The 22,060-nt window shown below is 44.5% G+C and overlaps 1 protein-coding gene across 4 annotated transcripts in view; it reads right to left on the reverse strand.

Moving 5' to 3' along the window:
- Positions 1-21,726, reverse strand: part of LOC144695715 (hepatic and glial cell adhesion molecule-like) — a 34,137-nt gene extending 12,411 nt beyond the window's left edge. For 2 of the 4 annotated variants that reach the window (XM_078566672.1, XM_078566673.1), the window contains exons 1-7: positions 21,397-21,726; positions 16,426-16,740; positions 10,924-11,193; positions 9,529-9,642; positions 9,242-9,343; positions 8,134-8,256; positions 4,896-4,991 (exon numbers count right to left, since the gene is read on the reverse strand). In XM_078566672.1, coding sequence (XP_078422798.1) covers positions 4,896-4,991; positions 8,134-8,256; positions 9,242-9,343; positions 9,529-9,642; positions 10,924-11,193; positions 16,426-16,740; positions 21,397-21,493 — 1,117 coding nt within the window. In that variant the 5' untranslated portion in view covers positions 21,494-21,726. Of the gene's footprint in view, positions 1-4,895; positions 4,992-8,133; positions 8,257-9,241; positions 9,344-9,528; positions 9,643-10,923; positions 11,194-16,425; positions 16,741-18,377; positions 18,629-21,396 lie in introns of those variants that run through there. The other 2 variants (XM_078566674.1, XM_078566675.1) reach the window with 2 other exon arrangements.
- Between the last annotated feature and the right edge of the window lie 334 nt (positions 21,727-22,060).

Genomic DNA, 22,060 nt, shown 5'->3' on the forward strand with positions numbered 1-22,060 from the left:
TCTTTCACATTACAATGTGAGACTTACAGGAATTGTTGCAAAAGTATGCTTCAGTTTTCAATGTCGAGTTAGGAAGGATTCGAGGGCTACAGGTCCAAATCCATGTAGACCCAAACACAACCCCCAGATTAATAAGAGCCAGACCAGTCCCTTGTGCTCTATGGGACAAGGTTGAAACCGAACCGAATACACTGGAAAAAATGGGCACCCTACAACCAGTGTAATTTTCTCAGTGCGCTGCACCCACCGTACTGAAGCCGGGCCAAAGCGTGCGTTTATGTGGTGACTATAAGCTAACTGTCAATGAAGCGGACAAAGTTGAGAGACACCCAATACCCAAGATTGAGGAATTGTATTTGAAGTTGGCAGGGGGCACCACATATTCAAAATTAGACATGAACAATGCCTACCAGCCGGTAGAATTAGAAAAGGACACTAGGGAGTTTGTCACCGTTAATACATACCGAGGATTGAATCAATACACACGTCTGCCCTTTGGGGTCTCCTCGGCATGTGCTATTTTCCAAAGAAAGATGAAAATTCGCTTCAAGGATTGCTCCATGTTATCGTTTACTTTGGTGGCGTATTGGTCACAGGACTGACTGACAATGAACACTTAGCAAATCTAAACTATTGAAGTGCCTGTTCTAAGCTAAGGAGGCAGTTTACTTGGGCCACAAGGTTAATGCACAGGGCATGCATCCTGTGGAAGAAAAGGTCCAGGCCATTCGCGAGGCACCTGGCCCGAGGAATACCACCGACCTTAAGGCTTTCTTAGGCCTGGTAAACTACTATGGCCGATTCCTCCCAAATCTCTCGATCGTGCGGCCCCATTGTACGGCCTGCTTAAGAAGAACCAGAAATGGAGTTGGCAAGCCCCGCACCAGGATGCCTTCCTGAAAGTGAAGCGATTGTTAAGATCGTCAACCTTGTTGGTCCACTTTGACCCTGAGAAGGAATTAATTTTAACGTGTGATGCGTCCCCTTATGGAATAGGGGCTGCCCTTTCACATCGGATAGTGGGTGGCTCAGAGCGATCCATTGGTTATACATCTCGCACACTCAGTGTCACAGAGAGATGATATTCCCAAATTGAAAGAGGGTTTATCTATTGTGTTCGGCGTCCGGAAGTTTAATCAATATCTTCACAGTCGCCATTCCCATATTATATCCGACCACAAGTCTCTACGGGGATTATTTGAAGATAAAGCAATACCCCCTATCGCATCAGCTCACATCCAGAGATGGGCACTAATATTACCCAGCTACAAATACACTTTTGTTCACTGTTCAGGTAGTCAAATCGCACATGCCAACGCACTAAGCAGCCTTCCCCTGCCAGCTAATAATGGGGAAGCTCTGATTCCCCAGGGACTGGTCTTAGTGCTAAATTTTCTGGATTCCTCCCCCGTTCAGGTCAGACAAATCCATGGGCAGACAAGCCAGGACCCACTATTATCTAATATTCAGGAGCAGGTCTTGAATGGTTGGTCAGGTGGATCTAAATCCAAGGAGATGAAGCCCTAATCTGATCTCAAATATGAACTCTCCTGCCAGGATGGCATTTACTCTGTGGAGCAAGGGTTAGCGTGTCCCCGAGGGGGCAAAGGCCGTTATTAGCCAAGCTACATAGCACCCGGGCATTAGCAGAATGAAGGTGCTCATACGCAGCTATTTATGGCGACCAGGCATGGGCTTGCATACCAAAACCCTGGTCAAAAGCTGTCCTCAATGCCAGCAGGTGCAAAAGCTCCCCCCCGCCCCCCCGCCAATCTTAGCTCAATTGCACCCACGGGAATGGCCGGGGAGGCCATGGGTGCACCTCCACGTCGATTACGTGGGACCCTTCTTGGGCACAATGTTCCTTTTACTGATTGACTCCCACTCCTAATGGATGGACGTCTATGAAGACCACTTTCCCACGGCGGCTGTCACCATCGACTGTTTGCAGCAGAGTTTTGCAGTGCGTGGGTTGCCGGAGGTCCTCGTGTTTGATAATGGGACCGCTTTTACCAGCGGGGAGTTCCACAGGTTCACGACTCTTATCGGCATTACCCATACAAAACCTCACCCTACCAGCCAGCATCAAATGGCATGGCTGAGCGGGCAGTCCAAACCTTTCAATCTGGGATGAAAAAGATGGCAGGAAGGGGATTCCATCAGCACGAGATTGTCCCGGTTCATGTTCACATGCCGGACCACACCACACACAACGACTGGCATTGCCCCTGCAAAACTACTAATGAAGAGATGCTTCCACACTTGCCTGACCCTTATCCGGCCGAATTAAGAGAAATTTGGAGAAAAGCCAAGATCAGGCATGATGGTCATGGTCGCAAAAGAACTTTCACGGTGGGAAATGGGGTCCTTGCGAAAAACTTTGGAGATGGGCCCAATTGGCTGTTAGGCGAGGTGAGCGCAGTAACTGGATCACTCTCCTATAATGTATTGGTAAACGGCCAAAAAAATTAGATGACACGTGGATCATCTCGGCAAAAGAACGCCAGCCCCACAAGAAGAAATGCAGTCTTCAACTACGCTTGAGCCTGTTCCGCAGGTAGAGGACAATTCACATGATTTGGAAGTACTGGTGGAGCCTGTGGGACTCGAGGGTGTTGGGGAGACAAACCTGCCAATTTCCACCGAGGAACCTAGTGGACAACCAACCCCTGAAAAGGAAGTCTCGGAAATACCAGCCGAGGTTGTTGAACTGCGGCGCTCAATGCGTCCGAGAAAGCCTCCTAGGAGGCGCGATTTGTAGATAGTTATTATGTAAATAGTTCATGTTATTAAGTTTGTCAACTGTATTTTTTCATTACGGAGGAGGGATGTGGAGTATCGTGTACCTTTAAGAGAATGCAAGTGGACTAACCATGTGACAGCACTGACCAATCACTGTACAGTGCGGGCTACTGGTTAACTGTAAGTCTGAAGCTCGCGGTGGTTGCGGGAGCATGCAAGGATTTGGTGCTCTGCCTTCTGTTGCAATAAACAATCAGTTTGTTCTTAGGTCGGTGTCTCTCCATTATTGATAGCGAGCATCAACAAACACGTGTATATGAATGCATGCGGTTCGAGTTTACTTGACGAGTGAACTCAGACTCAAGACATAAAAGTACAGGTTTGTCTCCCCAACCCCCTTGGGTCCCATAGGCTCCACCAGTACTTCCAAAATTCTGAGTGAGTTTGACAAGGTAGATGCTGAGAGATTGCTTCCGCTGGTTGGGGAATCTATAACACAAGGGCACAGTCTGAGGATGAGGGGCTGATCATTTAGGACTGAGATGAGAACAAATTACTTCACTCAAAGAGTGGAATTCTCTGCCTCAGAGGGTTGTGGATGCTCCATCATTGAATACAGTTAAGGCTGGGATAGACAAATTTTTGATCTCTCTGCGAATTAAAGGATACGGGGAGTGGGCGTGAAAATAGAGTTGAACCGTAAGAGCAGCCATGATTGTATTGAATGGTGTTGGGGGCTCGACAGGCCTTCTGGTCTAATCCTGCTCCTATTTCTTGTGTTCTTATGGCCGTCACTGGAGCAGTTCACTTAGAGCTGCTCTCCTGCCTTTTCCCTGTAGCCCTGCACGTTTTTCCTTTTCGGATAGTGATCCAATTCTCCAATGGAACACGTTCTTTCTTATGTTGGTTGAAGGAGCGAGCTGCATTCAAACATATTCTCCTGCTTACTGTCCTCTCCCCCACACATGAGGCACGAACCAAATGGGCGAAACATCAATTTGATCGCAGCTGTCCACCAACTGAACTGAACACCAAGTGGCTCAGAGTCAACAGAACCTCATACCTTCCCTCTACCCTGTGCTAGACACCAGCTCCAGGGAGGCCTGCATACTCTATATTGTCTATATTGCTGCTCACAATTCTCCTGTATTCGCTGAACCCAGTCGTCTAAAATACAGCAAGATTAACCTTGAGCCCTTCTCAATTTCAATTGGGAAGTCAGTAGGTTGGTCTCTTTTCTCTTGAAGAGAAAATGCTGCTGTGTGGCCTGTTAGAGGCCTATGAAATTAGGACACATTTTAATTGAGTAAACACAGAGAGTGGCCGGGATTTTCCGGCCCAGTTGTGCCGGGACCCACAACGGAGGATGCGGCAAGCCAGCCAAAAGTCCATCGGCATTTGGCAGGACTGGAAGATCCTGGCAGTGGACGGGGTGGAAAACCCCGGGCATTGTTTCCACATGGGGAAGAATAAACCTCAAGGTCATTAATAATAAGACAAGGAAGCAAGTAGGGAATGTCGTAGAAAATTCTTTACACAAGGAATGGAGAAAATGTAGAACTCATGAAGCAAATATTATGGATGCCTTTTAAGAGGAAGGTGGTCAAGCTTGAGAGATAGATGCAATTAAAGGGTTAGGCCAAAAAGAGTTAGACAAGGAAGGATGGGGACGAGGTTTGTGAGATACATTAATGTTGGCAGAGACTGGTTGTGCCAAATGGCTTATTTCTACACTCTATTTCCTATAGAATTCCAGGTCATTGCTTTAAACCTGTCGCTCAACTGAAAATGCAGCTTAGAAGAAATTTCTTTTACACAGCAGTTTGTGAAGCATAGAATGCTTGACCACAGGGTTGAGATAGGAACTACTACCTCATTCAAGCAAAAAGTGGATAAATATTTGAAACAGAGGGAGATGCAAAGCTATGAGGAGAGAGTGGGGTTAGATTTGGACTGCTCTAGCAAAGAGCTGGCGCAGCCACAGCGGGCCAAATGGCCTCCTTTTGCACTGTAGGCTTCAATAAATTGACAGTTTCCAGTGAAAATTGTGGTAAAAATGACTGTGTAATTATCTCTCCTAATCACATTATTCCTGACAGGGTATTGCTTTCAGAATTGATTTGTTAGTTACAATTTCATCATTTGAAACTCACCAGCTCCTTTCAATGTTTCTGCAATCAGCATCACTGACATACATATGACAGTGGCTTCACGCACTAGAGTTGCTGCATCCAGAATTAGACAGCAAACTGGAACCAAAGAAAGCAGAATCACAGAGTGCACACGTGTCTCTCTCTCACACACAAAAACGCACGCATGCACACAGACAGACAAATACTAATCCCTGCCTCCTCTTCTGCCTCTGGAGAAATCAAATTGTCAGGGACAGTGCAGGGAAGGTTTTCCTGCTCCTGTGCTTGGATTATTGGATCACCTGGGCACAGCAAATACAGGAAAATCGGGAAGGGAACTGTATTTGCCAGGTGATTCAACAGTCTCAGGAGTAGGAACGTTTGCCCCACTACCTTCCTCTACCGAGGTTGTGGTCCCTATGCGAGCATGTAGGTGTTGGCCATGGCTCAGTTAATGCCACTCTCACCTCATAGTCAGCAGATTGTGGGATTGACTCCACTCCCGGAATTTCAGCCCACAATCTAGATGAGCACTTCATTGCAATACTGAGAAAACGTGGCACTGCCAGAGGTGCCATGTTTTGGTAGAGATGTTAAACTGAGGTCCCTCATTCCTTTTCAGGTAGGTGTAAAGGATCTCATTATTTTAAAAGAAGAAGCGGGGAATGTTCCTGGTGTCCTGTACAACATTCATGCTTCAAACATCACATAATACTACTTGGTCATTTATCTCATTAATGTTTCAGGGACCTTGCTGCTCAATTTAACCATGCTGTTTCCTATTTTATAACAGGGACAAGAGCTCAAAAAGTAATTTATTGGCTGGGAAGTGCTTGAGGTTGTGAACGGAGGTATAAAAATACAAGTTTGTCCATACAATTTGCAGTGCACTGCATTCTCAGCCTGTCTTCTATCCCTGTAGAATTAATCGCTGATACACCCCATGTCATTCACAAACCATACTCTAGAGCATTATAAAAAGTATGCTCAAATTACAAAAATAGGAAATGGCTTTACAAATCTCACGTTATTAACGTCAGTCCTTCTCCCAGTTTGCTCCTGGTCGCTTAGATAGTGAAATTAAGTGATAATTAACCTAGTTTGGGCCTTTCTCTTAATTACACATCAAACTTTCTTAACTATAAACATGTTTTACTCTCCATCAGTCCAGTCAGTATTTGTTTCACAACATTTACAGCATAGATGGAGGCCTTTTGGCCCATCATATTTCTGCTGGTTCTGGCTTCACCATTTAGAGCTGTCAACAGCAACATCTTTTAGACCCCAATGTTGGGCTGTGGAGGGGTCATTATTATACTGAGGACAGGCAGTAGAGATGTCCACCCAGCAATAAAATTTGAGAGCGGCAGCCTAATCCTCCAGACAGAGAACCACAGGCTGACCTAATGACTCAAAGCAGAAGTATCAAATCCATTTTTTTTGGTGAGCCTGATCTGACGGTCTAGCACATGGCATGGGCCACATTCAGCACAAGTTATTGGGAAACAGTGTGTTGGAAATAGGTAGAATGGCAGCATCTCTCACCTGGCTCCACAGTACAACTGCTGGACACTGCCAGTCCACATTCGGGACCATCCTGCATTTTTCTCTACCCACATCCCAAGATTTTACCAGAAATGCAGCAGGTTTGGATTTGAAATGCGACATTGAACAAGTTAACTCGCCACCCTCTCAACTCCCTCTTCTCTTCCCCTCACTGCCTCCATCTCCCACAATTGACCTTGAGCACTTCAATAGTGTGATATAAATATAAATATTCTGTAGATTCTGGAACAGTCCCGGCAGATTGGAGGGTGGCAAATGTAACCCCATGATTTTTTAAAAAGCAGGGAGTGAAAAAAACAGGGAATTACAGACCGGTAGGGAAAACGCTAATGTCCATTATCAAGTATGTGATAACAGGACAACAAAATATCAATGGGATTAGACAAAGTCAACATGGGTTTATGAAAGGGAAATCATATTTGAAAAACCTACTGGAGTTTTTTGAGGACATAACTAGCAGAAGAGATAAGGGAGAACCAGTGGATGTGTTGTATTTGGATTTTCAGAAAGCTTTTGATAAAGTCCCATATCAGAGGATTGTGCAAAATTAAAGCACATGGGATTGGGGTAATATATTGGCATGGACTGAGTGTTGGTTAGCAGACAGGAAATAGAGAGTAGGAATAAATGGGCCTTTTTCGGAATGGCAGGCGGTGACTAGTAGGGTACTGTAGATCAGTGCTTGGGCCCCAGTTATTGACAATATATATCAATGATTTGGATGAGGGAACCAAATGTAATATTTCCAAGTTTGCTGATGACACAAAACTAGGTGGGAATGTAAGTGGTGAGGAGGATGTTAAGGGGCTTCAAGGTGATTTAGATAAGTTGAGTGGGTGGGCAAAAACATAGCAGATGCAGTATAACATGGATAAGTGTGAAGTTATCCACTTTGGTAGGAAAAACAGAATGGCAGAGTATTATTTAAATGGTGATAGATTGGGAAATGGTGATGCACAAAGGGGCCTGGATGTCCTTGTACACCAATTATTGAAAGCAAGCATACAGTTTCAACAAGCAGTTAAGGTAGCAAATAGTATGCTTGCCTTCATTGCAAGAGGACTTGAGTGCAGGAACAAGGATGTCTTACTGCAGCTATACAGGGCCTTGGTGAGACCACACCTGGAGTATTGCGTACCATTTTGGTCTCCTTACCTAAGAAAGGATATACTTGCCATAGAGGGACTGCAGCAAAAGTTCACCAGACTGACTCCTGGGATGGCAGGATTGTCATATGATGAAAGATTGGGCCGACTAGGCCTGTATTCAGTGAAGTTTGGAAGAATGAGAGGGGATCTCATTGAAACGTCTAAAATTCTGACAAGGTTGGACAGACTGAATGCAGGGATGATATTTCCTCTGGCTGGGGATCTAGAACAGGAGGTCACAATCTCAGGTTACGAGGTAGACCATTTAGGACTGAGATGAGGAGAAACTTTTTTCACTAAGAGGATGGTGAACCTGTGGAATTTTCTACCACAGAAGGCTGTGGAGGTCAGGTCACTAAATATATTTAGGAAGGAAATAGATAGATTTCTGGACTGTTAAAGGCATCAAGGGGTATGGGTAGAGGGCAGGAGTATGGCATTAAGATACAGGATTAGCCATGATCATATTGAATGGTGGAGCAGGATCTAAGGGCCAAATGACCTACTCCTGCATCTATTTTCGATGTTTCTATGTCTGAACTTACTTTCGGTCTCCAAGATCTTATTTAACCATTTTATGGCACAGGCCTTCGTAAACATCAATAATGCGGGTAGTATTAGCAAGAGACTCAAAAGCACCAACAGGAACACTGTGAGTTCATCAGCTCCTATTAAAAGAACAAAAAACGAATACAATTACACATATTCATTAATTAGAGAAGAAAAAGTGTTGCCATTTAATTCACCCCCATGCCTCAATAATATGTAGCATGCAAACGACCGTACATGAGGCATTTATGACTCCATGAAGGAGGACTCAATGGCAATGTTGTGTCCTTTATTGATCAGGTGTACAGACGATATAGGGAAATGATCAGTAACTGCACGCCATGCCAGCATTCCCGATTTCAGACCACAGAGAGCTAACAGCCCCCAAGAGGTGGTAATGTACAGTAGAGGTGCCACAACTCTGCTAATGCTCACACACTGATGGCCGGATAAAGTACATCAAGTCTGTTGACTGGAGCAGACGGCCTGGACTCTTAGTAATCTTCTCTATGTTGGAGGACACTGCAGTGTTACTGAAATGTGCTAACTTTTCCAATTGCCACAAGTCAGTAACAACACACTCCTGCTTTGGCAGAATATCCAGGGCAGGCCTGAAATTTATTCCATGGCGGGCAGAACATTGACCTGCCATCTTGTGCACTCCAGGAGAGCTTCAACAGCTGATAGTATTATAGAGGCATGAGGCCAATACTTAGCAGCATTGCCTTCTGCTCCCTAGTCATTAATAAAGCATGAAATAAAAACAGGAAATGCTAGAAATACTCTGCTGGCCTGGCAGCATCTGCGGAGAGAAAAACAGAGTTAATGTTTCAAGTCAAATATGATTCTCCTTCAGAACTCAGTTGCTTTATCCATGGCAATGCCTTAACCAATCAGAGTTGGCTTATCAACCTATCAGCACCATTTTCTCCTGTAGTATAAATTGTGATTGTTTGAAATTTGGTATTCTTGTGTTTGTCCCGATGGGTGCAAGATGAAAAGCTTTAGCAACATGTCTCTCTTTTCAGCAATATGTCAAAGGAACGGTATTGAAGAAATACAATTGTCAAGTAGGAACAAAGAAATGGGAGCCATTTGCTGTACCTTGAACCCGCATCCAACACACAAATGAACCGATTAGAAGCACAAACGAAAGCACTGGGAGAAACCGCAAGACTTTGAGTACACCTTCAAATAACCGAGGACCTGGACAATAAACAAATTCATAAACATTATTTGAGCAAATAATACTCTCACATTCAAATTAATTGCTCCATACAAAAGGAGCAGAATTCAAAATGTCACATTTAATTGTTTCACAGGCTCTCTTTTATTAAATTGAAACGTTTTTAAACTAACAACAAAAATTGTGTTATTATCATGTTTCTCACTTTCTATTTGTTCTTGCATGAGTGAATGAATTCTACCGGCAAAGGCAGCAGAAGCGAGAGTCGTCAGTGCAGCAATAGAGAGTCCTATTGTGTAATAATGCAGCTCTGGAAGACCTGAAATAGAAAATGTATTTGAAGATGATGTTATTTTCAAACCAGATTACAGACAGGTTCCTCTTTCACCTAGAAATGTGATGATCAAAGGGCTGAATTTTCCTGTCGGTGAGAAGGGGGCGGGGCCCGCTCGGCGATGCGAAAGTGACGCAAGATGACGTTGGGGGGAACTCCCGACGTCATCCCGCCCCACTTAAATCTTCAGGAAGGCGGGGGCACAGCTGGATCAGCTGTCCGCCCGCAGACCTGTCAATGGCCAATTGAGGCCATTGACAGGATAATTAAAACCATTAATGGACCTGCCCATCCAACCTTCTGGCTGGCGAGCAGGCCAGGAGCCCCGGCTGGAACAAGAAAAAACATCAAGCCTCATTCACCGGTGAGATGAGGTTTCATGTCGGTTTTTAAAAAGTTTAATAAAGTTTTTGTGCACTTTATTAACATGTCCCATCTCGTGTGACATTGTCATATGGGGGGCCCATGTTAATGATATTTTTATTTTTCTATTTTTAAACTTTGAAAACCTTTCAGCGATCTCCCTGAGGCACCACTTAGCCAAAGGGCGATGTGCGCTCTTTCGCGCGCTTTCGGGAACGAGCACACTCTCGGATTTGGGGAATTCCCCCCCGGGCCCCCACCCACCTACACAGGGAGTGCATAGCGCTTCCCGTCGTGCGTCAAGCTGGGCGGACCTTAACTGGCCCGCCCAGTTAAAATGGCAGCGGGGCCCATTTTGGCGGCGGCAATCGGCTGCCCACCTGCCGCCGAGTCGGTTGGGCCCGTCCGCCCATCAAGGGCAAAATTCGGCTCAAAGTCTTATTTGTTGGCAAAAGGACACTTCCCACCAGGCACAGCTATTACGTTCAAGCACCCCTACATGCCATTCCTTCCAAGCAAGATATCACACACTGAGAGCAGAAGAATGGAAGTGAGGTGTGGGAAGGCTGCGCCCACTTCTCTGAATCTTCCATGGAGGTCCTGCCGAAGGCTGCAAGGGACCACAATCAAGTTTTGATCCACATAGATGGGGGGGAAAAGAGGCCAGCCTCCCAGGACGGGCAGCCAAGGCTAGAGGTGGTGGAAGCAGTGAGCAGGAATATGGGACAATCAAACCTGGACTCAATGCCACAAAAGGTTCATGACCTCCTAAGTGCAGTAAAGGTGAATGGCATCCCATTTTGAGATATCAATCCTCACACTCAGACTTTCTCAGGATTCTCCTGCACATAGTGAGGTGCACATCACAAGCATTGTAACTAATAACAGACAGGCTTGACTCACCGTAAATAGCCAGCGAATATGAATTGTTCTTCTTGCTAACAGTGTCCTCCACGGTGCAAATGTAGATCCCACAGTCTGATTTCATGGCTTTGGAAATAATCAACTTGCTGTTGTTTTGCACTAACTGATAACGTTGGCCATTCATTATCACTTTGTTATCTTTCCACCACTGAATGGACCTCACTCTCCTTGCAGACACTTGACAGATCAGTTCAATGGTGGTATCTATGTAGGTAGAATTACTGAAGATCAAAGGCTTTGACAGTGGTGCTGTGGGAGATAATGAATGATCAGGTAAACAGTTCTGAGCATGAGGTCATCACTCCTTCACATTATGCTGGTGCAGTTAACTAACAAGAGCTCTGACCATTGCAGGGTAAATCATAATATTTCAACAGGGAGCTGAACTTCAGATGTCAAAATCTTATCACAAAGACTTTCTACCTCCAACATCACTTGGTTTCATCCCTACTTCAACCCAGCTGCGGCTGAAATTATCATCCAATACCATTCCAGCCCCAGACCCCATGGCCAGGATTTTACAACCCAGCTACGACGTGTCTCCTCCCAGCGGATGCAGCCAGCCATTTAACTCTCCATTCAGTTCGGCAGGGCTGTAATATCCCGCCGGCCAGGAGGGGCCATCAAGTCCTGGCCCATGTTACAATTGTGAGGCTTATAAGATTAACATGTTTTAAGACTATATCTTTTGGTTTATAAGATTAATATAGTTTGGGTAAATGAAGGGGGTCATGCAACATATGTGCTGGAGACTGCCCAACTTAAAGTTGGGTGGTTTAATTGTCAAAGATCAAATGGAAAACTCACATTATTTATTGAGGGGAAGGTGCCAGGTATTTATACTTAAGGACAAATGACCGATGTTTCTAAATCGGCAATGAGATTTAATTCTCCTAAGACCAAGAAAGGTTAATGATATCGGGCTGTAAACAGTTTTGCTGGACCATGTCCCTTTGTTTCTAAGATGAAAGGCAGTTGTGATCAGAGATAAATGATTAAAAGCTCTACTTGGATACAAAACAAATGTGTTTCCATTGTCATGCGGAAGACAGTTATGGAAGGCATTTTTAGATCAGGTTACAGGCTTCCCTACAAACCCAGAAATATTGGACAAGGGCAGTTGCAGTTTTGTCTGGTGTGGTCTACAGCCAACTGAGAGGACCAATGCTGAAGGACTATACAGTTATCCAGGCCTGCACCTTAAGCTGAGAAAATGCTGACCCTATTGTTCACCACACGGAATGTAGGTGAGATTTCGCACTTAGTTTGAAGACTGAGTTCATGAGTAGTTAAAACAAAGCTGGAGGGTTTGCCTTGCTAGAGCTAGACTCAGAATTCCCTGGAAAACTCTCACTATGGGAGATAGCATTGGGAAAAGAACAGAATTTTGAGCTACGCAACACTTTGGATTGCTTCCAGGAGAATTGGATGTCTACTTAAGAGACGGAATAAAATAACAAAACTGGTGATTTTGGTTGTCAGTAAAAACAGAAAGGGGCAAATTCTGTTCAGTTGTTTAAAGTATACATTGCCTACGGAAAGAAAATAGTATTTAGTCAATAGTGTTTTTTCTTTTGCCATTTGATACAATAGAAGTTCTTTTAAAATGTGAAATCTTGGCATGTCAACCTTTTGGCTGGTAACTGGAAGTTCAAATTTTTCATTAAAATTTAACGGTCTCTAAGGAAATAGTAAGAGTCCACTTTTCCAATGCTGTCCTGGCTGGCTTCCCATCCTCTATATTTCAGCTCATCTAAAACTCTGCTGACCGTACCCTCTCTTGTACCATGTCCCAGTCACCCACCATCCCGGCCCTCGCTGACCTGAATTAATCTTAAGATTTAAATTTTCATCATCATGTTTAAATCCCATCACCTTTACCCTTCTCTATCTCAAACCACTTCCACCCCCACCCCCCAAAAATCTCCAATTCTCTCGCTCTGGTTTCTGATGCATGCTACCCTCAGCTACCATTGGCGGCTCTATGCTTTAAGCTACCTATTCCCAAACTCTGGAATTCTCTCCTTTAACCATGGTGTACTATTGAAGATTATAGGAGGACAGAGAGATTTAATTTAAGGTGGAAAAAAAGGCAAGATTGTCTATTTGAAGAGAGAGTATACGTTTAATGCAAAGCCATAAAATGTGTCAGTGAATAGAGACAATGAGATGCTAATACATTTCCTGGAAATGCAAGTGCAGGAATATAAAGTGATTACTAAAGAAGACCAAACATATTCTGGGTAACAGATATAAAGACACACAATAAAAGAGCGAGTAAAGCAACGAGGTCCTGAGAAGTCTGTACAAGACAATAAATATACTCTAGATTAATTGATCTTAGGCTTTGCATTACAGAAAATACATTAAAATCATAGAGTGGCTGCCTGGATACATGAGCATAATACCAGTAATAATTGGTCACACTCGTGTCATGGTTACATTACTAGAGGAGAAGCCCAGAGGCCACGAGCTCCAATCCCACCATGACACATCTTCACTAATTCGCTTCAGGGAAGGTAACAATCTGTCCTTACCCAGTCTAATTTACACATGACTCCAGTCCCACACCATTGCAGTTAACTAAATTGTCCTCTGAAGTGGCTAAGCAAGCCACTCACTCAACCAGGTCAACTCAGGATGGAGAATAAATGCTGGCCTTGCCATCAATGCCCACGTCCCAAACATGAATGGAGCAATGAGAATATATAATGCAAGAACAGGATAAGGAGCAATCCAGAGTCAAGGTAATTAATTGGGGGAACAGCCAAATTTTAGTGAAGTGAGAATGTATCTGGCCTTGGTGAATTAGAACCACATTTTGTCAGGCAAAACTCTAATGGAATGATGGGCTGCCTTTAAAGAAGAGATAAACTGGGTATAGTTAAGCTACATTCCCATGAGTAGAAAGGTAGGGCAAACAAATCCAGAACTCCCTGGATGATGAAAGCGGGAGGGAGTGGGGCATATGATAGCTGTCAGACAAATAATACAAGTAAGAATAAAGAGGGTTTAGAGGAGAGCATGAATAAAAAGAGAGAGAATCAGAGAGAAAGTATGAGAATAGATTGGCAGCAAATATAAAAGGGAATCCAAAAGTCTTCTTTTGGCATATAAATAGTAAAAAAGAGGTGATAAGAAGGGGAGTGGAGTGGGGCCTATTGGGACCAAAATAAAAGAAATTTATACATGGAAGCAGGGGGCATGCATGAAGTATTAAATTAATGCTTTGCAATGGTCTTTACAAAGGAAGAAGATGCTGATCAAGTCATAGTTAAAGAGGAGGTAGTCAAGACACCGGGTGGGCATATTAGGAATAAATAAAATTAAAGTTGAAAAGTCAGTAGTGACTGATGGAGGTGCTTCCAAGGATACTAAAGGAAGTAAGGCTGGAAATTGCAGGGGCACTGGCCATAATTGTCCAAAATTCCTTTGATACAGGGGTGATGCCAGAGGACTGGAGAATTGTAAATGTTATATTCTTGTTCAGAAAAAGGTATGAGGGTAAACTTAGCAACTAGAGGCCAATGAGTTTAACCTCAGTGGTGGGGAAGCTTTTAGAAATGATAATCCAGGGTAAAATTAACAGTCACCTGGATAAGGGTGGGTTAATTAAGGAAATACAGCACCGATTTGTTAAGGCAAAACCATGTTCCATTAACTTGGTTGAGAGTTCTAATGAGGGTTGACGTGGTTGGTACTTGGACTTCCAAAAAAGCCACAAACAGACTTATCAGCAACGTTAAAGCTTATACAATAAAAGGGTCAGTGACTGCTTGAATACAAAGTTTCCCCGAGTAACAGGAAACAGGGAGGAGTGGTGAATGGTTGCTTTTCAGAAGAGATGAAGTTATGCCGTGGGGTTTCCAGGGGTCACTACTAGGACCACTACGTTTGTTGAAATATATCAAAGACCCAGGTTTGGAATATGCAGGGCACAATTTGAAAAACTTGAAGATGACACAAAACTTGGAGGTATCGTGAGCTCTGAGGAGGAGAATGATAGACTACAAGCTGCTCTAGTTGCATTTATCCCATTTTATACAGTTCACCTTTAATTCCTACAATTGAAAATTATATAATAAAACACATAAACCACGAACTAGATATTCACAATGAAGGGCGTGATTTTCCAGCCCCGCCCTCCGTCGGGATCGTCCTGTCCCGTCAAGACTTTTGGCTGGGCCTCCAAATTTCCCACAACGGGTCCTGCCACAACAGGGTTGGGAAATTCCGGCCAAAGCCTATTACACTTAAGGTTGGGGCCATGTTGCTTTACGAGATTAACAGCTAGAAAGGCAAGATCATTTAAAAACAGCAGTTGGCCTACTTAGCTGCAGAGCTGGAGACGTGATGCCTACAATGCTTAAAAATACAGACCAGGGACATGTTTGGTTTTGTAAGTTCGAGCTAAATCAGTTTTAAAAACATCCACTGAACCCCGAAAGGCAGTAAAAGCCATTTCCTTCATCAGACCAAATAAGGAATTGTAAATGAGGGATAATTCACCTAACGGTCAGGCTGAGGATAGCCCAGAGCAGGTTATGTCATCATGAAGATGGATGGAGCTCAAGTAGGTCCTCTTGTTTCAATTTATCTGTGATTACTTGGGGGGTACTCTACAACAGGGCAGCAGGCTAGACCAAAAAGGGGATGCTGTTAGCAGGCTCTAGGCAATTAGGGCTCAAGGAAGCCCTGTTCGTTGTGCTTAGCACCTTGTGTGGTTTGCAGCTCACAGAGAAACCCTCAGAGCCATACAATGCAGTTAGGGCTCAGGAGAAGTCCTGGGGAGCTGAGATGGTGGTGCAAGGTCGCTGGTTCCATGCTGGAGACAGTTAGGGCTCAGAGAATCCCTGGGAGCCATTTATAGCTGGGTGTAGCGAGGAGGCTGGAGTTTGGAGAAACCCAGGGGCAGTGCCAGTTTAATGAAGCTAGTGTTCCGTGAGAGAGCAGGAATTGTGCTGGGAATTAGAGGTGGCGGAGCAGCTTTGTGAATCCTAGGGAACACAGTGTCAGGAGAAGAGATTGAACCATTCTTTTCTACTCGAACAGTGATCCAGTTTAATCTTGAATGAAGACAAAAACCATTAATTTGTCTAGCTGGAGAACCCAGAACAAGGGGACATAACTTTAAAAATTAGAGCAAGGCCATTAGACACGGAAATAAGTGAAACATTTTATCCCCACACAAGGAATAGTGGAATTCTACTGCAAGAACCTGTGACTGTCGTGCCAATTGAAATTTGCAATACTGAGATCATTACTCGTTTTGTTGTGTAATGGACATAAGAGATAAGGAATAAAGACAGGTAAATGAAGGTGAGATACAGATCAACCATGATTTAATAGAATGACAGAACAGGCTTGAGGGGCTGAATGGTTTATTTGCACTCTTATTCTGTGATAGATCATAAGTAGGAAATGGTTCATCAGCTGAAATGTTCACCACTTTCAATGTGGTGAAGTATTGAAAGCACTTACCGATGAGTTTCAAATCTGTACTCCATTTCCAATTTTCATCTGCAATGATGGTATAAAGCCCTTGGTCACTGGATTTTAAATTGTTTACCATCAGAGACCCATTGAATGTATTAAATTGCAAGCGTGATTTGAAGTGTTCATTTGGTTCCTCTTTCTGGTAATCTCGGTGACCTGGTGCATAATCCAGAATATTTACAGGGTTTCCATTGCTGCCATTGAATGTCCATATAACATTACTATTGCTGAGATTATCGCTGCATTCAGGATCCAGTAAAACTGATGAACCAATGACACCAAACACTTCATTCCTTCCAGCTGATTAAGATAAAAGAGCAAATGTAATCGGTTAGACTGTAGCACTACAACACTAACATGTAATTTCAAAATTTATGAAGGAAAGCAGCAACAAATGTGATAGAGAAACAACTCTCCCACCCCTCACTGCACTGAACAGGGCAAAGCAATGGCACATCTCTCTCTCTCTCACACACACTCCCTCCCTCCCTCTCACCCCCACAGTAAGGAGGCAGGGTAGCAGAGGGAAGGGTAAGGAAAGAGGCTGCATAGAGACAGCGGTCCCTAATGCCTCACCTGTGAACACATATGCTGTCCCTTCCAGAGGAGATCCAAGCCCAGGCAAAGAGGGTAAACCTATTGCTTTGGATAGGGAATGGTTTGGGAGGTAGGTAACAGAGTAAGAATAATGGGCATGTCCTTAAATTGGAAGGATATAACAGTGGTATCATCCACCAGGGATCTGTATAACTTGACAACCATTATTCCAAGTTCACTGATGGCAATAAGTTGGATGGCACAGCAAATAGTGTAGAGCAAAGCGGGAAGTTGTAACAGGATTTTGTTATTAAAGATTAAATAAGTGGCCAAAACTGTGGCAGGTGGAGTTCAGTGTGGGGAAGTGAGAGGTCATCTTCACTGGACCTCAGGAAGATTGGAGTACAGAGTATTTTCAAAATGGTGAGAAGCTACGAAGTATGGATGAGCTGAGAGACTTAGGCATCCAAGTACAGAAATCACTAAAAACCAGTGGACAGGTGCAAGAAGAATTAAAAAGGATTGTTAGTGCTTAGCTTAAGAGAACTGAAATACAAAGGCTGGAAGTTACATTACAGATGTTTACAGCTCCAGTTTGACCCTATCCACAGAACTGCAATCTATTCTGAGTCCTGCACCTAAGGAAGGATAAAACAGCCTTGGATGCAGCACAGATTCCGCAGAGTGATACCAGGTCTAAATTATGAGGGTAACTGATGGGTTGCATAGACTCGACCTGTATTTACCTGAACATAGAAGACTAAGGAATGATCTAATAGTTGTGTTTACAATGATTAAAAGAATTGATAGTTTCTCCCTATCTATCCTATTTCCTCTGGTAGGACAGTTCATAACCAGAGGGCAAACCATTGAATTGGATCCAGGCCGCTAAGGGGTGATGTCAGGAAACACCTCTTCACAAGAAGGCTAGTGGAAATCTAGTACTTTCCCCTCCCAAAAAAGGCTGTTAAAACTCAAGATCAATTGAAAACTTCAAAACTGCGATTGACAGATTTCATTAGGCAAGAGTATTAATGGTGAGGGAACCAAGGCAGGTAGATGGAGTTAAGGTTCGGATCAGTCATGGTCTAACTGAATAGTGGGAACAAGTGTTCTCATTTGGGAATGGTCTCCCCCTGTTACCTTGTGCTTCCTTGCGATCAAATACTTCCATGGCACCACCCTCCTCATCTCTAACCTCCTCTAACTCTAACTTCCTCCAAGTCTATCGCTTTGAAAACACCAACTTTCCTCTAATTCTAGCCTCTTGCATATGCTGAATTCTTCACTGTCAACATCCTAGGGGTTACCATTGACCGGAAACTGAACTGGAACAGTCATACAAATACCGTGGCTACAAGACAGGTTGAAAGCTGCGAATTCTGCAGCGAGTAACTCACCTCCTAACTCGGAAAAGACTGTCCACCATCTGCAAGGCACAAGGCAGGAGTGTGATGGAATAATCTGCCCTTGCCTAGATGAGTGCAGCTCCCACAACACTCAAGAAGCTCGACACCACCCAGGACAAAGCAGTCTGCTTAACTGACACCCATCCACCACATTAAACATTCACTCACTGCGTTACCGACACACAGTGGCAGCAGTGTGTACCATCTACAAGATACACTCCCGCAACTCCCCAGATAGCACCTTCCAAACTCGTGACCTCTACCACCTGGAAGGGCAAGAGCAGCAGATGCATGGGAACACCACCACCTGCAAGTTCCCTTCCAAGCCACACACCATCCTGACTTGGAATTATATCGCCATTCTTACACTGTTGCTGGGTCAAAATCCTGGAACTTCCTCCCTGACAGCATTGTTGGTGCTCCTACACCACATGGACTGCAGCGGTTCAAGAAGGTGGCTTACCACCACCTTCTCAAGGGCAATACGGGATGGGCAATAAATGCTGGCCTAGCTAGTGACACTCAAATCCCATAAATGAAAACAATTTTAAAAATCCTTCCCCTACCATTAGCAGCTGTAATTTCCTGGGTTCCAAGCTCTGAAATTCTCCATAAACCTCTCTACCTCCTGTACGAGAACACTTGAACACTACCTATTTCACCAAGTCTGTTTTAATATCTCCTTTTGTGGCTCAGTGTTAAATTCTGTTTGATAAGGATCACATGAAGCACCATGTGAGGTTTTAACATGATAAGGTGCTGTACGGATGCAAGTAGTTGTTGAGGGGAAGGTAGAAGTGAAATGTTCTAGCTCTGCAAACCTTTACATCCTGGAGGAGCCTGTCCGCATGCCCTCCCTATTTTCATGTCGGGGGGGCGGAAGTGGACTGGAGGTGGGCCTGCCACCTTCACAGACATGTTCAAGGTGGCTACAGAGGCAGGCGCATGGCAAGGTCAGCAGGTTAGAAGTCCCGCCTCTATTTACTGGGGCATTGGCCCAGTTTAATTTGTGGTTGTCAGGCCTTTAAACCCTTAAGCCAGCCCCCATGCCATGCCATATCTCCCATTCCCTCTCTGTGCCCCCTCATATTCCCATGCCCTTTCCATGCCCACTCACCCAGTATGCACTAAGTACACAACCAATGAGCTATATAACAACATTGGCAAGTCTTTGAGATCCTCATGAAATGAAAAAAAAAACAGCTACTCAAAAATCCCCTTGAAAAGCATTGCCCTTCCTACCTTCTCAATCAAACATGGGAAATTCCCATTGAGGAAACTATGAATCTTTTCCAAACGAATACACAAGACACTGAAATGCTTCAAGTTTTTACAATATATTAAAACTGTCCATCAAACAAAGCTAGCAATAGCGATGCAAACAGCCCCCTGCTGGGCTGAGTCCATTATTCATTTTGGAACTCAGCCAAGCATTCATAAGAAGGTCACCTGGCATCTTTATCAACAGAAGCAGACTGAACATCTGTTTTTTCCAGATGGACTCATTATAAATTCTTAGCTGAGCTCCAGGAACCACTACCCCATGAGGGGCTGTGGACACATTTGCAAAGGGGGCTGCTAGCTTTGGTTGATTGAAAGTTTTATTACCTTGTACTAACGTAATCTTTCTTTGAAGTAGGTTTTCAATGCCCGTGTGTATATTTGGACAAGGTTAAGTATTTCTTCAATGGGAATTTCACTGGCTGTGGTTGAATAAATGTTTTATGAGAAGGGGGCATTTTTTTTCCCCGCAAAAGGCATGTTGAATGCCTGATTATTTATTTGGGCCCTGACTCCAAGCTGGGGTTCCCACAAGGTTCATGGCTGCTCTGAGGAGCCGTGTGCCTCATCTCCTGGAAAAGCTAGCTCATCTCCGTCTAAATTGCAGGGAGGGTTTTAAATGCACACAGATAAAAAAACAAAAACACACACACACACACACACAAAGAGCCACATAAGGACATAAAAGGGCAGATGGCCAAAAGCTTAGGCAAAGAGGTAGGTTTAGGGAGTGTCTTAAAGGAGAAAAGTGAGAGGTGCAGGAAGGATCAGCCATCAGTGATTCAAATCAGGGATGTACAAGAGTCTGGAATCGGATCAGAGCAGATACCTCGGAGGGTTGCGGGGCTGGAGGAGATTATAGAGATAGGGAATGGTGGGGCCTTGGAGGGATTAGAAAACAAGGGTGAGAATTTTAAAATCAAGGTATTGCATGGCTGGCAGCCCACGTAAGTCAGAGAGTACAGGGGTGACAGGGGAACAGGACTTGGTACATCTAAGGACACGGACAGCAGAGCATTGGATGCCCTCGGTGCTGACAGTAGCTGGAATGAGAGAGACCAGGCAGGGGTCTTTTGAAATAGGCAAATCTGGAGGCTACAAAGACATGAATGAGGATTTCAGCAGCAGATGAACAAGAGGCGGAGACCGAGTCAGGCGATGTTACAGAGGCGGAAATCGGCGGTGTCAGTGATGGAGTGACTGAGAGGTCAGGAGTTCCTCTCAGGGTCAAGCATTACACCAAGGGCGCAAACAGCCTACTTCAGTCACAGGCTGTTGCCGGGGGGAGAGAGAGGAAATTTCTACTCATCCATTCTGGATAAGCAGTCTGACAATTTAGCAACAGTGGAGGAGTGAAGAGAGGCAGAGCTGGGTGTCCTGAGCATACGTGTAAAAACTAACTTTGTGCTTCGGATGGTGTTGCACGCCAAGGGGGCGGGGCAGTAAAATCCCCCAGCTGCTGGGGAATTTCCAACCCAAGTTAAAGAGAAAGTGGCGCAAACCTTACTTGATACACATGCCAGGCGGCTTATTAACTCTTGGTGTAACAGCCGCATCTAGAAAGCTAGAATATCCCAGCAAAAAATTCCTCTGCTCTGCTGTGTCTCTCTGCAGAGGGATGTGACCAACTCCCGGGACCCGGCTCACCTTCCCGACCCACCTTCCGCCCCCAGCCCCGCTTTCCCAGGCTCTGCCTCTGCCTCTTTCCCACCCCCAGTCAGTTCCTCACCAACTTCACCGAGGGACCAGATGCTGAGGTGGTCGAGAAGCTGCATGAGGAGGAGGGCGGCGAAGGGCAGAACGGAAAGAGGGAATCGGTACTTCATCCAGCCAAACGAATCCGCTAAAAAAAATCTTAAAAGGCAGGGTTCACCGGGGCACGGTGCCAGGCGCTTTAAAATCTTTCAATCCAACCACTTCTGTGCAGAGCGAGTCTCGAACCAACTCTTTAAATCCTCTTCAGCTCCCTTTGGCCTGGATCAGGAAACAACAGCTGCAACACAACATTCAGGAAACACTTCCGTGGTTTGACAGCGCCCTGTGTAATTTTCTAAGCCTTCCGAATAAATAATTCCAGAGCCCAGATGATCGGATTGGCAGCTGAATTGCTCCAGTGAGGTTGTTGGGTTGAAAGCTGCACACAATGGAGGAGTCAGGAAAAACAACAAACACACTCACACATCCCGGACTCCGGCTACGACAAAGCAAGGGGAGGAGCTTTTCTGATTCGTTCGTGAGATGTGGGCGTCAACTTTTTTTTTGAAAAATATACTTTATTCATAAATTATTTGGAAGAACATTACAACACATTTCAAAATGGCCAACACAAAAAGTGTAATCATGTTCAACTGTTACACATGGATCACGAGGTGCTTCAATACAATCACTGAATA

This window comes from Cetorhinus maximus, chromosome 21, assembly GCF_964194155.1.
Source record: "Cetorhinus maximus chromosome 21, sCetMax3.hap1.1, whole genome shotgun sequence".
NCBI lineage: Eukaryota > Metazoa > Chordata > Chondrichthyes > Lamniformes > Cetorhinidae > Cetorhinus > Cetorhinus maximus.